Source organism: Drosophila obscura, unplaced genomic scaffold (assembly GCF_018151105.1).
Source record: "Drosophila obscura isolate BZ-5 IFL unplaced genomic scaffold, ASM1815110v1 contig_73, whole genome shotgun sequence".
NCBI lineage: Eukaryota > Metazoa > Arthropoda > Insecta > Diptera > Drosophilidae > Drosophila > Drosophila obscura.
In genome coordinates, this window is record NW_024542865.1 from 7,165,400 (window position 1) to 7,180,712 (window position 15,313).

General features: G+C 48.8%; 6 protein-coding genes across 7 annotated transcripts; 2 read left to right on the forward strand and 4 right to left on the reverse strand.

Annotated features, from left to right (window-relative positions):
* Nucleotides 1-145: 145 nt before the first annotated feature.
* LOC111079554 lies at nucleotides 146-2,794 on the reverse strand. 2 transcript variants are annotated; one of them, XM_022374775.2, is made up of 3 exons: nucleotides 1,767-2,794; nucleotides 985-1,566; nucleotides 146-883 (listed from the first exon to the last, which is right to left on the reverse strand). In XM_022374775.2, exons 1-3 carry the CDS (start codon nucleotides 2,529-2,531, stop codon nucleotides 308-310), a joined length of 1,923 nt encoding a protein of 640 aa, XP_022230467.1. In that variant the 5' UTR covers nucleotides 2,532-2,794; the 3' UTR covers nucleotides 146-307. The 2 variants fall into 2 exon arrangements, with proteins under 2 accessions (XP_022230467.1, XP_022230468.1); XM_022374776.2 differs by having other exon boundaries at nucleotides 146-880; nucleotides 1,767-2,793.
* A 1,290-nt stretch (nucleotides 2,795-4,084) lies between these two features.
* LOC111079558 (phosphoglycolate phosphatase 2) lies at nucleotides 4,085-5,501 on the forward strand. Its single transcript, XM_022374781.2, has 2 exons — nucleotides 4,085-4,682; nucleotides 4,756-5,501. The coding sequence occupies exons 1-2, from the start codon at nucleotides 4,293-4,295 to the stop codon at nucleotides 5,281-5,283; spliced, it is 918 nt and encodes a 305-aa protein (XP_022230473.1). The 5' UTR covers nucleotides 4,085-4,292; the 3' UTR covers nucleotides 5,284-5,501.
* Nucleotides 5,300-6,861, reverse strand: LOC111079557 (translation initiation factor eIF-2B subunit beta). Its single transcript, XM_022374780.2, has 5 exons — nucleotides 6,642-6,861; nucleotides 6,497-6,583; nucleotides 5,973-6,429; nucleotides 5,511-5,896; nucleotides 5,300-5,444 (listed from the first exon to the last, which is right to left on the reverse strand). Exons 1-5 carry the CDS (start codon nucleotides 6,695-6,697, stop codon nucleotides 5,372-5,374), a joined length of 1,059 nt encoding a protein of 352 aa, XP_022230472.1. The 5' UTR covers nucleotides 6,698-6,861; the 3' UTR covers nucleotides 5,300-5,371.
* Nucleotides 6,862-7,082: 221 nt separating this feature from the next.
* On the forward strand, nucleotides 7,083-9,304 carry LOC111079556 (UDP-N-acetylglucosamine transporter). Its single transcript, XM_022374779.2, has 3 exons — nucleotides 7,083-7,522; nucleotides 7,629-7,748; nucleotides 8,034-9,304. The coding sequence occupies exons 1-3, from the start codon at nucleotides 7,510-7,512 to the stop codon at nucleotides 8,975-8,977; spliced, it is 1,077 nt and encodes a 358-aa protein (XP_022230471.1). The 5' UTR covers nucleotides 7,083-7,509; the 3' UTR covers nucleotides 8,978-9,304.
* Nucleotides 9,305-10,115: 811 nt separating this feature from the next.
* On the reverse strand, nucleotides 10,116-12,035 carry LOC111079555 (histone-lysine N-methyltransferase 2D). The gene is made up of 6 exons (XM_041595517.1): nucleotides 11,930-12,035; nucleotides 11,678-11,861; nucleotides 11,265-11,595; nucleotides 11,008-11,187; nucleotides 10,685-10,930; nucleotides 10,116-10,621 (listed from the first exon to the last, which is right to left on the reverse strand). Exons 2-6 carry the CDS (start codon nucleotides 11,825-11,827, stop codon nucleotides 10,116-10,118), a joined length of 1,413 nt encoding a protein of 470 aa, XP_041451451.1. The 5' UTR covers nucleotides 11,828-11,861; nucleotides 11,930-12,035.
* A 534-nt stretch (nucleotides 12,036-12,569) lies between these two features.
* On the reverse strand, nucleotides 12,570-14,976 carry LOC111079574 (protein RFT1 homolog). The gene is made up of 4 exons (XM_022374801.2): nucleotides 14,781-14,976; nucleotides 14,398-14,612; nucleotides 13,017-14,274; nucleotides 12,570-12,937 (listed from the first exon to the last, which is right to left on the reverse strand). The coding sequence occupies exons 1-4, from the start codon at nucleotides 14,838-14,840 to the stop codon at nucleotides 12,800-12,802; spliced, it is 1,671 nt and encodes a 556-aa protein (XP_022230493.2). The 5' UTR covers nucleotides 14,841-14,976; the 3' UTR covers nucleotides 12,570-12,799.
* Nucleotides 14,977-15,313: the final 337 nt, after the last annotated feature.

The following is a 15,313-nucleotide window of genomic DNA, read 5'->3' on the forward strand; positions in this document are numbered from 1 at the left end:
CTCAAACACACTTCAGCCGTTATAATTCGCTGCCAGTCGCCAGGCGGCGATTCTTTTTTTGTATCTTCAAAATTCTAGGTGCCACAGATTTATTAATAATTACAGAAACCAATTTTGGAGTTCGTTTTTATTTGATATACTTTAAAACACTTTGGAATATTTTTTTACATGCTTTAAATTAGAATGAAAAAAAAAAACACACACGCACACACAAACACTGAAGAAATGTGAGGAGGCAAAAACATATTTACATTGTAGTTGTTTCCGAGTTGCAGATGGGAAAAATATAAGTTGACGTGGATTCCGGTCATTTGGCTGCATTTGCCCGCACTGTGGGTGATGAGCCATCGATCGGCTTGGCCGACGACTTCTTGGCGAACGGCCGCATCTCAATGAAGTCCGCCTTGAGGGCCCTAAAGCTTTTGCGCAATGAGTCGGAGACCTTTTTCGTGTAGCTGGTGCTGTTGCTGCACAGCGAGAGCTTGTCCTCGCCCAGGCCACGCCGATCGCTGGCCAACGGACGCAATTCATCCTCCTGCTGGCCTCCAGCCTCATTCAGGGCATTCCTCAGATACTTTCGATTGAAGTGCAACTGAGGGGTGCCCCACTTGCGCTCCAGCTCCAGGCCATTGCTCGTGCTGGGATCATCCTCCGAGTCGGGTGTGGAGGCGGCAGCGGCGTCGGCTTCGGGCTCCACCGCCACCTCACCCATACCCTCCTTATATGTGCGCGTAATAATCATATTGGCCGGCACACTCTTTCCGTTCACACCCGCATTCTTTGTCTGCTCATAGTCGATGGGCACGGGCAGGCTCTGGCGTGGGGGCTTGGCCCGGCGGGGGGACTTTACCGCCAGCACGCTCACCCGATAGTGCAGCACCTGCTGAAAGGAAGAAGAGAGAGAGAGCGCGTGTCAGTTGTCGGTTCGCAGTTCTGTGTGGGAGGGGGGGTGGATCATCGAATGGGGATACAACTGGAACACACCTTTTCGGGGTCCACGAAACGGGATAGCTCGTTCAGGGGAATGCTCACGCAAGTGCCGTCCATGAGTATATCGCGATCGTATTCGCTGTGGACGGGAAACTTCTGGGTCATGGAGAGCGCCTCGTTGTCCGGCTGGAGCAGGGTCACCTCATAGGCATAGTTGTACTTGCTCTCGCGCCGATTCGACGTACAGGTCATGGTGAACAGGACGCGCTGCTTGTCGTAGATCTCGTAGAAGTTGAACATCTCGTCGTGCGCCTGGAAGACATAGTACCCGGTGAGGGGCTTGCGTCGCAAGGCCATGTTCCACACCAGATCCGAGCTGTTCGAACGGAACAGCTTGTCGGCATGCTGCTCCTCCAGATGCTCCTTCCACTGCACCTCCCTGCCCTGCCACTTGCAGTCGCCCCACACGCGGCCCATAAAGCATTTCATTGGCTTGTACATGCACTGCTGCTCATGCCAGGGCAACAGGGCCACCGGCATACGCACCTGGCAGCCGCCGGCCGCATGGCTGCATCGGAAATGGGCCTTGGCGCACAGCGCCTCGACGGTCAGGGAGCGTGAGTTGGTGAATGACTCCTGCAATGATGGAAAGATAGAAGATCACTCGTTATGCGGCTGGCTGTCGTTGATGATGTCAATCTTCAGTTATTTCATATTCAGTTTGAAGTGGTTCCCACTGTCATTCCCCCCCTTACCGCGCGTCGTACGTCACTAGATAAGATTTTGGGATACCGATAAGTCAATAACGTGGGACACGTCCGCTGACGTCAATTTACCTTGCATAGTGGGCACATGAGCAGAATGCGGGTGCACTGCTCGCAGACACTGTGCCCGCTCTTGCACAGCAGAATGGGAGCCTTCATGGCGCCGGCACAGCCTGGACAGCGCAACTCCTCGATGAGCCCCTCATAGTGCCGTGCGGACACAGTCGGTGGTGGCTCTGCTGCTGCTTCTCCTCCCTCTGGCGACGCTGTTGCTGCTGCTGCTGCACTGATTGCCGTCTCTGTTAGGCTTTGACGCAGCAGCGAGGCTTCGCCGGATCCATTCGTCACTGTCACCGGACTGCGCCCATCCCCGGAGCCAATGCTTCTGGTGCGACTCAGCATGGGTGGCTTTGGAGGCGGCGACATCGGCGAACGCAGCGTCACCACATTGGGGCTGGGTAGCGTGGCATATTTTACGTTCAGTACGAGACTGTTTGGAGGCTGAGGTTTGCTCGGTTCCGCTACTTCCACTACTTCCACTTCCAGCTTCGGTTCCTGCTGCTCCTTCTGCTTCTGTTCCAGCTTCTGTTCCTGCTGCTGCTCCTCCTCCTTTGGCTCCTTCTTCTCGGTGGCCTCCTCAGTAATGGTGCTGTTCAGAAAGATGCGACGCTGTTCGTTGATCTGCTCGATGGTCTTTAGCTGGCCGAGAATCTTTAGCTCCTGGTCGCCACTGGTCGAGCTGGATGAGTCGCCGGCTACGGGTGTTGTCGCCTCCAGTCCATTGCTGGCCACAGATGCAATTTTTTGCTCACTGCTGTTGGTGCTCATGGTGCTCATGCCTAGATATATTATATTGTGTAATCACGGCCAGTTGCTCCAGCACAGTGTGTGTGCTATTTGTGTTGGCGTTGGCGTTGGCGTTGGCTGGGCCGTCCGTCTTCTTCTGGTTAGGTTGTGGCTTCGGGTTCGCTCGTATCTTATCAGAGAGACGCCTAACTAAACTAACTTGGCTGGCAATCGATTTGGATTTCTGATATACCCATAAGTACCATACCCGCGCACATATCAAATGAACGACGACAGCCCATTTGCTTTTGCTTTTGCTTTTGCTTTTGCTTTTCCTTTCAATTGTATTTCGGCCAGGTCTGCTCTGGTCTGGTCTTCTCTTCTCTTCTCCTTTTGGTTCTTCCTCTGTCCCGCTGCCGATTCCAATTGCGTTGCCGTTGCTTTCGGCCACTATTGTGGCACGCCCCGCAGCCAAATTGAAATGTTTGTGAATCTGAATTATTGGCCATTGGCGCGGCGCGGCTTCCTCTCCGTTTTGCGACCTTTCGAATGTCCGTCTGTCTGTGCGGCTTGGCCTGGCCTGCCCTGCCCTGGGCTCTCGTAATGTGGCTTGAACTGTTCCGCTCCGTACCTTGGCCAAATGCCGCAGCCATCAATGTCAAGGTGTTGACGTGCTTTGGGGTTGTTATTGTTATATATCTGTACATATGTCTCTGTAATTTCTCTAAGCCCCAGCAATCCCAATGCTGCCCGTGGAAAGCCCAGGCCTGCCGCGCCACGCCGCGCCAAATCAAAGGAAGAAAACAAACCACAAAAGCAACAAAAATGCGATACTTCCGATCGAAAGGCCATGCCATATCGAATGGGTTTGGTTTTTCGCTCCAAATGGTTTGGTTTTAATTAAATCAAGTAAACAAGTTAATTGCTTAAAGTACCGCTAAAGTAGTATTGGTAATTTTTTCCATCAGTTACATTTCGATATGATATCGGTAATCGAAATAGATTTTCACCTTTTCTGGCTAAAACTTATGGCCTAAAAGTTACAGATTACTGCTGTTCTTACTTACAACATGGCTGCAGACAAGTTTTCCTGAATTTTGTGTGCCAAATATTACACCTTGTTATTATCGGCTGTAAGTCGATTATGTTATCGAACTGGTTTTAGTTCTTCTCTGCAATACGTTGAATTTTGAATGTTTATTGTTGGGTTCCTGTCCACTGATATCCATAGCTTATAGTGCTTTTTATTTACTTTTGCTATAGAAAATCCTATAATGATTTTCCCCCGATAAAATTAAACTAAGCAGCGATCACTGCCACCAATTTGCAGAATTCAAGTTTGGTTGTTGCGGATACACTATGCGGTTTCGTTTATGATAGATAAGACAAGCCCAAGACAAGACTCCGGTCGGGCCATTGCACGTGTGTCTCATGCACAGAGCACACAACCCAGAGACGGAGCCTATTTACATATGAAATCTTATCTGGGCACTCAACTAGTTAGCTTAAATCGTGTAATAAAAGAATTACAATGAAGCTGAACAGCTGGCGGACGACCACACCACGCCGTACTATAACATAGCCCGACGGCGGACTATCGTCAATGTGACGGTGAAGGTTAAACGGCCGCGTCGGCATTGGCATTGGCATTCAGTCGTCCAGTAAATTGCGGTGCGCGCGCAACCCATTTCAGGCAGGCAGGCAGGCAGGCAGGCAGCATCCATTCCATTCCATTTCACTGCACTCCACTTCACTCCATCTGCCGGTTAACGTAAACGACCGCTTACCGCCTGTCGCATTCGTCATCTAACCATGGCCCCACCACGTCACATACTTGAACTTAGCCGAAAGGAGCAGCGTCAATTCATTGACTCCTTCGACATGGTCATCAGCGATTGCGATGGCGTTGTCTGGCTGCTGGTGGGCTGGATACCAGGCACTGGGGCTGCTGTCAATGCCTTGAAATCGGCCGGCAAGCAAATCAAGTTTGTGTCGAACAACAGCTTCCGCACCGATGAGCAGTACATGGAGAAGTTCAAGCATATTGGTGCCAACAATGTCCTCGACGACGATGTTGTTCATCCCGTCAAGACGATTGTGCGTTATCTAAAGAAGCACAGGCCTGGGCAGCGTGTCTACTCCCTCATGTCGCTGGAGGCCAACGAGACGTTGCGTAAGCATGGCATTGACTTTGAGTCGCTGGTGAGGATGGGTTGGCAGGGTTGGGGCAGGGTGTGCGAAGTAAATTATTGATTGTATTGTATTTCCTTTCCAGCAAGTCAAGGAGCATTTAACAGCTGCCACGCTGGTAGATCATTTGAGCATTGATAAGCCAGTGGGCGCTGTGCTCTTCGACATTCACCTGGACATGTCCTACGTGGAGCTGGCGAAGGCCATCAGGCATCTGCAGCAGAACGATGATTGCCAGCTGATAGCGGGTGGAAGCGATGTCATCATGCCACTGGCCGAAAATCTCAATGTGGCTGGATTCTTTGACTTTCTCGAGCATGTGAAGCGCTATACGCAGCGCGAGGCCACCTTCCTGGGCAAGCCATCGCCCATACTGGGCGAGATGTTTGGGGAAATATTCGAGATTCAAGATCCCAAGCGTTGCATCTTCATTGGCGACACCCTGGTGCAAGACGTCCAATTTGGTAAAGCGTGCGGCTATCAGTCGCTGCTCGTCCTGAGCGGTTGCCTCACCAAAGAGGATATGTTCAGTGCTCCCGTCGACGCTCAGCCAGACTATTATGCCGACAGCCTGGCTGACTTCACGCAACTGCTCCAGAATATACAACAATAGATAATTATGAGTGGGATGGACTGCAACTGGAACTGGGGACTTCCTTTATTGGTCGAGTGTCGGGTGGCAAACAGAGTGTAAAACGATTTCAAATCTCCAGGTCATCTGGATGATACAGTTCCGTGAGCAGACGATACACATAGGAGGGGGCGTGGCCACCGCTAAATGAAATATATTGCATCAAAATTGTTTGATTTACTCTTGTTGAATGTTAAAAATTGACTTACGTATTGGATATGAAGAGCGTGACCAATTCCGGGGGCACATAGTCGAACATGGGACTGTAGACCTTGGCCTCGCGGGCCGGTATCGAATCGTATGGGATCACATCCTCGGCACAGCCGACCATATTGAAGGCATCCTGTTCGCACAGATGCAGCGGCGACAGTTTGTACATGGGCGCGAGGACAATCACTGGCACGGAATAGTGCTTGGCGGCCAGAGCCACCGTATAGGCACCGCAGGCAGCACGCAGACCACCGTTCGCCAGGACACTGTGTGTGCCAATGATGACCTTGTTGACGCGCGACATCATGGCAAATATGGCCGCATCCGGGATGACAATAATCTCCACATTCTTCTCGGCAGCCAAGCTGGCGGCCAGATTGTGACCCTGCAATAAAAAAAGTTAGGAGAGTAGAATCAGTTGCTGGGATCCGCCCTTTGGAGCAGATTTAACATTTACTCACCCGACAGGCGGGCGCACATTCCGCCACAATGATGGTGAGGAACTGACGCTTCTTGATGGCTCGCTTCAGGAAATTCTCCACACTGCGCGAGTGTCCCAGGGTGAGGATGATCTCCGACGAGTGTATGTGCTCTTCAGCCTGGACGCAGATGTTCTCCGAGCTGGTCTCCAGCTCCGTTTCCACCTCCTGCAGATGATCCAGCAAGGCCTCGCGCAGCCCCTGCTGTGGCACCGAATAGTCGACGCTCACATTGCTCTCACTGGTCTGGGTGACCAGTTTGTGGAGCGACAGCGAGGCCTGTGAGTCATCTGCAAAGTGCTGGACCTTGGCATGCAGCAGATCGAACTCCTCGCGGGTGAGTTTCAAGATGCGGCGTGCTATGTTCGAGGTGACAGTCTCCTGTGGCAGGGCCGCCTGCAAGATGCGGCACTGAGCCCGCACAATCTGCATGAGGGCACTGCAATGGCACAATATATATTCATTGAGAGTTGTACAGAGCCATCGGCAGGCATACGCATACTTACTCGGCATTCTTCCAGCTCTTGCTGATGATTATGTATTTGAAGATGTCTAGTGTCTTGTTGGTTATGCCGTAGGAGCCCTCCACCAACCTGCCAAGAGGAAATGTCAGCGCTGGTGTACTTAATTACTCGTTAATGGCTCACTTACCCCACTTTAATGGCATGTATTAGCTGGGTGACCTCTTTCAGTGGCTGTTCGCGCATTTTGACCCCCAAGTGTGTTTAATGCTTAACAATTCGCGTCAATAGTTAATAAAAATTTGGTAAATAGACGTACTACCACGTATGTTATCGATATCCCATGCGACAGAGATATCGGCTAGAAACAGCTGTGTGCTGTGAAAATGGTACGTACCCAACACAAGCTGAACAAATATTAATATTCCGATGTTATGTCGTTATTATATGGCATGCATAGTAATGTCAAATGAAAACTGTTCAAATGTACGTCAATTTACATCCAACAGGTGGGTGACCTTGTGGAATTTGATTGATTTCTTCATGGAAGAAGATGTAGCCCTTTTTATTGCGTGCGAATATCTCTGAGTGGCCAACACTGGCGGCATCCGTGCAATCGGTTATCGGTGAAGAGAGGCCGCCGTCGCCGCAGCAGCAGCAGCAGCAATACAACAATAACAATTACAACAACCACACAGCAAAAATGCCCAACGATAAAAACTTGCCCTGGCCGCGAGAATGGGCTGCTCCGAAGCTTCAGATTGTTGTTTACGTGTCTTCTTCCCAAAGCTGAGGACGCTACCACATTGACCGACGCACGGTTCGGTGGCAGTACGACTGCCAGAAAAAACGAAAAGAAATTTCCGCTTAGCCTCCGGTATCTGTATCCGGATCGATCCGTGTTTGCTCGCGCTATTTATTTATCTGGCTGCTCTGTGTTCTATTCTATTCAATTCAATTCAATTCAACTCTATTCTGTTTGTTTGGACTCTATTCTTGGCTATTATACACTTTTTGTTTGCTCTCTCCCGCATACGAAAACCGTCTCAGCAATAGCAATGAATATTCATAGTGAGTAATATACCTACCCCACACTACATATGATTAGTTGGATCCAAACTCTTCATAATTAATGTCATAATGCTGTTGCCCGCTCCCATTTCTTATCGCACTACAGTGAACACAAACACTCTGAAGTACATCAGTCTGTTAACGCTAACGCTGCAGAATGCGATCTTGGGACTCAGCATGCGCTATGCCCGGACCAGGCCCGGCGAAATTTTCCTAAGTTCAACTGGTGAGTGTTGAGTGAAATGTTGGCAAGGCCATTTACGTGGGAAGTTCCACGCAAGCATCAGCAGTTGAGGCCAAGCGAAACATGCTAATATGGGCAGCCCCAGAGGAAGCGCCTGATAAGAACTTCAAATTACTTCCGCTTGTGTACAATGAATCTGTATAGCGATACGCTGTGACTATTTTGGTCATAAATTAACCATCCCATTAACATGTTGTTCTTATCTCAGCATTTCTACTGATTACCTTGATTACCTTTTATTTTCTTGTCTTCGTCTTCGTCTTTTAGCTGTTCTAATGGCCGAGTTTGCCAAGCTGATAACATGCCTGTTTCTGGTATTCAATGAGGAGGGCAAGGATGCCCAGAAGTTTGTCCGCTCGCTGCACAAGACGATCATTGCCAATCCCGTGGACACGCTCAAGGTGTGCGTACCCTCGCTGGTGTACATTGTGCAGAACAATCTGCTATATGTGTCGGCCTCGCATCTGGATGCGGCCACCTACCAGGTCACATACCAGCTAAAGATCCTCACCACGGCCATGTTCGCCGTGGTTATTCTACGTCGCAAGCTGCTCACCACGCAGTGGGGTGCCCTGCTGCTGCTGGTCATGGGCATTGTCTTGGTTCAACTCGCCCAGACTGTAACGGGCACGGGTGGCAGCAGTGACTCCTCGTCGTCCGCTGGCGGCGATGCGGCGTCGTCGTCGAGTGCGGGACCCGAACAGAATCGCATGCTTGGACTGTGGTCCGCCTTGGGAGCCTGCTTCCTGTCCGGCTTTGCGGGCATTTACTTCGAGAAGATACTCAAGGGAGCCGAGATCTCCGTGTGGATGAGAAACGTGCAGCTCAGCCTGCTGAGCATACCATTCGGTCTGCTCACGTGCTTTGTTAACGACGCGAGCCGCATCTTCGAGCATGGCTTCTTCCATGGCTACGATTTCTTCGTGTGGTATCTGGTGCTGCTGCAGGCCGGCGGCGGCCTCATTGTTGCCGTTGTGGTCAAGTATGCGGACAACATTCTGAAGGGTTTCGCCACCTCCCTGGCCATCATCATATCCTGCGTGGCCTCCATCTACATCTTTGACTTTAATCTCACTCTGCAGTTCAGCTTTGGCGCCGCCTTAGTCATCGCCTCGATCTTCATGTACGGCTACGATCCGTCGTCGCGCTCTGGTGCCAAGCAAACCGCCCAGACGGTCTCCGATGAGGAGAAGCTACTGCCGCGCGTCTAAAATCTGATCAAATCCTCCCCCAATATATCTAGATCGAGATCGAGATCCAGATCCCCAAGATGACCGTCTGTCAACAGTATTTGTCCCAAGAATCCGGCGACCCTGCAATGCTTACATTTGATGTACTTGATATTCCTACTTCTGTGTGTGCGAGTGTGTTTATGTGTTTATTTTTGTGTGCGTGTGTTTTATTTAGTAATTATTGTGGAATATACATATATGAGAATCCATATTGGCCCACGGGGCAGTTAACAGTTAACCAGTTAACTCTCAAAATTATGTACTATAATCATTTTGTTTGAATTAAAGAAAACAAAACAAAAAAAACTCCAGAATTGATTTCTTCTTTGAACATTTATACAATCTTAGGTGCGAATAATCTATGGGGTGGGAATGCTTTTAAATTATAGCCTTTAATGTATTTAATTTCGTTGTATACATTTTCGGAGGCCCTGGAAAGGGAAATTTATTTAATATAATTAAATTTCCTTAGGGGTTCCATTTTTTACATTTTCAGAATCCCTGCAGAGGGGTACATTTCTTTCCTTTAATTAAATTTAGATTTAAAAAAAATTTAATTCAGGATTCGTTGTGAGAATACATTTCCTTCCTTTGGGCTTCGATTTATAAATTTTTCGAGTTTCTGAACGTTTTTTAAATCCAAAATGCCTTTGCACTTTGTTTTATACATTTTCGGAATACTTGCATACAAAATTAACTTCCTAACTTCTTCTTTCTTTGCATTTAATTTATATTTAAATTAAATTTTCTTCACGATTCGTTGCATGCATATTCAGAATTCCTCTAGAGGGAAATATCTAATATCCTTTTCCAGCATTTAAATTTAGTTTAAGTGTAGTTTTATACATTTTCAGAAATCCTGGAGAGGCGGCTACGATAAATGTACATTTAAATTATATTTCCTTCAGGGAATATTCCAGAAACAATGTAGGAAATTTGTCTACTTCTGACTAGAGAAAGACAGTATCGTCATTTCTGTATCGAAAACATTTTCGTACACAAAAATTAATGTCTTTTAGTTGAGAAAAAAAACTTAATATAAGCGAAAATTTATGTAACTAAAAATTTGGATATTTTTCGTGTTCATCCGAAAAAAACTAATAAAAAAAAAACCTTTCTACGTGGACGACCAGCCCAGATCTACACTATTAGTACGTGACTGGAGGCTTAGGATCACTTGAAAGACGCGCAATGCCGGTCCGAGCTTAAAGCCGAAGCCATTTATCACATCCTCGCGCGTGAGCAGCATCAGCGAGGTGCCATCCACGTCCTGTATGTTAAATGCCTGAGCTTCGTTCGGATAGAAACGGGCAAGATATGTTGTCACCTGCTCAACAGTCCAGGTGCACACCGGACTCATGGGTTCTGCATCCGTTGGTGGTTCTGGTGGCAGCTGAACACTGACAATAATGATTTCATCATCATCGCTGGCAGTGGGCACCGCCGCTTCCAATGGCTGCTGGTCCATGTTCTCCAGCGGCATTTCCGACTCTTCATTTGGTTCTCCCTCGGGGAGAGCTCCTTCGGCCTGATTTTCTGGCCCATTTTCATCCAATTGTTCTTGTTCAGGTTCATCCAGATTTAATTCTGGCTCTTCGTTGGTCTCCTCGTTGATCTCCTCTCCTACAAGAGGCTCCATTGACGAATTAAGTTCATCCGTAGACATACGATTTTTCTCGCTCTCACTCTCACTGTCGCCCTTGCCCACGACTTTCCCTTTTTTGAGTTTTTCCTCTTGCTTTGGTTCACCATTCTTGGTGGCTGGTTCTAGGGCTGTGGCGGCGACTGAGACTGAGTCTGCGTCTGCTTTTGTCGACTGCTGCTTCGATTCTTGCTGAAGTTTCGCCTGCTTGGTTGGTGGCGACTGCTCCTGACCAGCGGGATCCGACTGGGCGCGCCTCTTGCGGCCCGTGTGTGATTTGCGTCCAGAAACTTCACTGGCCGAATAGTTGTTATGGTTGTTAGTGCCGAACTCGCAGCCGTGGCATTTCCACTGGCTCTCGCCAAACTAGAGGCGGCCAATGGCGGATCATGGCAATCGCGGTGGTAGGAATATACGCACTCAGAGCAGATGGCCAGATCTTTGCCCTTAGTACCGCAAACGCGGCAGTAGCGGCAAGCCGGGCACTTGTACTTCTTGCGTGCAACGGCCAGGACATCAAATTTGAGCGGAAGGCAGTTAAAATGCCCTGGAAATGCATAAACAAATACACAGATGTAGGAAAGTGTGCAGGCGAGCATTGAGTTGGATGGCGGGGGCACTTACACTTTTGCTGGCAGCTCTTGCATGCGAGAAAATTACTCTTGTGGCCAGAGCCACGCTTCACTTCCATTTTGCTGCACTTCTGGCACACATCGAACTGACGAAGCGGCTGGCCTGGCTGACCGAATTCCACATCTTGGGCATCACTAGTGGCGACTACTTCTGGCTTGGGCACAGTCACCGCCACAGGCGGTGTAACTGGCACTGGCACTGGCACTGCGGCTGTGGCCGGAGCCGGCAAGTGCGACGCTTGCACAGTGGCATTCGCTGGCGTGGAGTTGCGGGCCCCACGTGAGACATAATTGTCGGATGGATCGTAAACTTGCTTGGGCTTCTATTAGATGCGAAATGCAAATAAAATGCAAAACTTGTCAGTACGAGGGGTTTCTGGCAAATCGGCGGGAAATGTAACCTACCTTGACGCGTCCTGTGGTGCGAACGGCAGCAGCCGCTGAGGCGGTACCTACAGTTGCAGCAGCATCGTTGCTGTTGCTGCCAGTGCTTGAATTCAAGTTGCTAGTGGCACTGGCACTGTCCTCTTTGTCCTCATCCTTGGAACGCTTCATCTTCTCCGGCAAATTGCTTTAAAAGTCTGCAGAACTATACGAAAATGTTGTTACTTGCGCGCTCGGTTGCTCAGTGTAACCGTTTGTGATTAAGGAAAATACCAGCTTGTGATTTGATCCACTAGCCTGACGTAGTTATCCCCGAAATACTTTTAAATTGCACCATTCACTTTAATGTGGGAGTAAAGTTGGAGAAAAGCCTATGGCGGGTTAATATCTAATGTAGATGTTCATTTGACACATGCTGTTGAATCATTTACTTGAATGCGTTAGGGAATTTTTTGCCACGCGCTAGTGCATTTGGGGTGTTCGTACGTATGCGCTCAAAATTAAATATAATCATACCCCTATTGCGTTTTGATGCCTGAACAAATTCCAAAGGATGGCAGTGGAATGCAAAAAACACGAATATTCTGTACGCAAACTCCTGATCCTGGAGCATCGACGATGCCAATGCAATGCAACATTATACAAAACATACAATATTATTTATAAAACCAGCTATAAGGCGATCGATATCGTTTCTCTTCCACCGCAATCATTTTGTGCGTGTCCAAAAGCCTATGCTGTACATCAATGCCATCTCCATGTCAATGAGATCCTCGCAGAGGGCAATGACGAGCGGAATGCATTGCTGATCATTTTCTACATCAGTATAGACATTACAGTGTGTAGGCAGCAGGCCAGGCAAAACGGAAGAAATAGCCCCTCCCATAATATTTAAATGAATAATTAATTTAAGCTCCAAACAGGTAGCTAAGATACACTGCACTCTTGTTTGAACAAAAATATAATACAATTTATCGTTGTCTTTTAATGCATGCCTTAACATTAACGAAGCATTGAAGCACTACAAACATTCAATAGGTAAATAACTTAATTCCGGAATTAATTTACAATTGTCTATATAAATATTTAAGTATTCCATTTCACATTCTGTGCGCTCTTTCGGGAAATTGCCCCCCGAGTCTTTCAATCGATTTTGATCCGCCTTCCATATCGCCAGGCCAAACGCACCAAATCGCGATGGGCCAGTGCCCAGGCAAGTAGACACACAAGACCGGCTATCAAGCCAATGCCTAGATGGGTGACCAGAGCAGCGCTTTGGTACTACAAAGAGGGGAAGAAAGAATCAATGATTAAACACATATTTTGATACGAATAAATAAATGTGCGCCAGCGCACTCACCCAATAGCAGACGAGGCCAGACAGGATGAGAGTCCCGCCAAATAGTTTGGCCGGCTTCAGGCCCAGCAGCGGATTCAGCGACAGAGGCTGATACTGCTGCCTGATGTAGTAGGTACTGTACAGGATGCGGCCCAGCATGTTGATGCAGTTGGCGAAGATGAAGCCAACGGGCCCAAAGACGCCCGTCAAAATGTAGGATAGGACAAGGAAGCTGACCGAAAAGATGGCCATCAGATAGTTGTACTTGTCAATGTCCCGACTGGTGTTGGTGGCGAACATGTATCCCTCGCTGATCCCATTGACGGACAGCAGGTAGATGGCCAGGCAATGCCACTGCAGCAGGCTCTGGGGCAGACCGCCGGCAACAAAGTCTGGCCCGCCGTACAGCAGCAGCACGGGATAGGAGTAGCTCTGGCCAAAGGTAAACGCCAGCATGCCAATGGAACTGACGCCCAGCAGCAGATTGTTCAGCACACTGCTGGCCTGTCGCACCTGGTCCTGGGGCTGCTTGGCCAGACGCGTGTCCCGCGATATGGTCTGCGTGAAGTAGAAGTAGGAACTATCCTCGATGGGCCGAAATATGAAGCGTGCTGCCATGCTGCCCAGATTGTTGACCACATCATAGGTGGCCTGCTCGCCAAAGCTCAGCACGGGGGAGACTGACATCACATACTTCTCGCCCTCGGTGAGGATCTGCTTGAGCACACCCTGCTTGATGAAGCTCACCGTGAGCGTTTGCAGCTCGCGATTGAAGAACTTCCCAATGGGATCGAACATAACGCCCGGCAGGAACTCAGTCAGCCGCGTAAACGGGAAGTCGTCCATGTGCTCGAACAGTGTCAGCTCCCAGGATGTCGGTGTCGGCTGTTTCTTGCGAGCCTGCTGCATTTTGTAGTCATTGAAGCGCCCAATGTAGAAGTAGAAGAATCCAAACTGGCCGACCACTATGGTTACTGCACTGGCCAGCTGGGCAATGCCAAAGGCTGTGATGGCCGCACTCCTGTCGCCAATCACGATCCACAGAAAGATGGCCGAGCGCACAAAGATGTGGAGAGTGTTTAACAGAATTTTAAGCTTGACAAAGCAAAAGACCTGCGCCACGAAGACGGTGGACTCGGCAAACAGTTCCAGGACACACGACAGGGCAACGGCATAGCAGGCGAACTCATATTGGGAGGAGTAGATAGCGTCCACGGTCGATAGCCAGTTGAGCCAAATGTATAAGCAGGGGCCACAGAGTACAGCACAAATGGGTACACTGCAGCAACAGATTTGGCGGGCATAGAGAGTGAGTGAGAGTGATAGAGAGAGAGTGAAAGAGTGGGAGAGGTGGGAAATTATTGTTTTGGGCTTTGAGTTTTGTGGATTTTTGGATGCTTACGTAAGCCACATCTGGTTGATCAATTGAGCCCACGAGCACCTGTCGCGTTGCTGCGAATTAGCACTGAGTGCTGCCCGATTGATGGCCTCCCGGGACAAGAAGAGCAACGTACTCTCGAGCAGCAGCAGGCGCACATTCATGATACCCAGCACCTCGCGACCCACATTGCGCACAATGTACGCATTGATGCCGAACGTGAGGATGCGGCATAGTATCTGGGAACAGGGAGATAAGAATGGCAAAGCATCAGAATGGTTGTGGTGACTAATTGCTGACGGTTTTGGGTTTTGGCCTGTGGGTGGTTTGCTGGGGGCTGGCTGACTGATACTCTCAAATGCAATCCCCCCCCTCAACAATTGGGGCCGAATTTGAACTGCGCTCACCTGAAAGATAATACTGAAGCCAGCGCCCAGTAGACTGCTCTCTAGCACGTTGCGTGCCATTGCTCTGTATTAGTGGGTCGGCGGCATTGCATACAGACGGCAAATCAAGGTAAATTTGATAAAATAACAAGAAAACTGTTGACGAAAATCGAAATCATTTGACAGTGCTGGTAAGTGGTCAAACAGCTGATCCATCCAACCAATGGTTTAACATCTGCACTTAACAGCACAGCGGACAAATAACATTGCCTTATCGGCCTGTTAACACAGCGCCGGAGGAACATCGATGTTTTCTCATACTTCCTACTTGAAATTTAAAAATTTTGGCTTTAATGTTCCAATCCAACTTTAGTAAGCGTACTTTGAGAAGCTGTAGATGTTTTCGCAGTCCATCAATATGTTTTTTGGGCTCATTGATATTCGGCTGGAGAAACATCGCGGTTTGAGAAACAGCGTTATCATATGTTATCGATTTCCACTGTTAACACTTTGGCGCTTCATTTGGGATTTCCAATTAAATAAATTACCAGCTT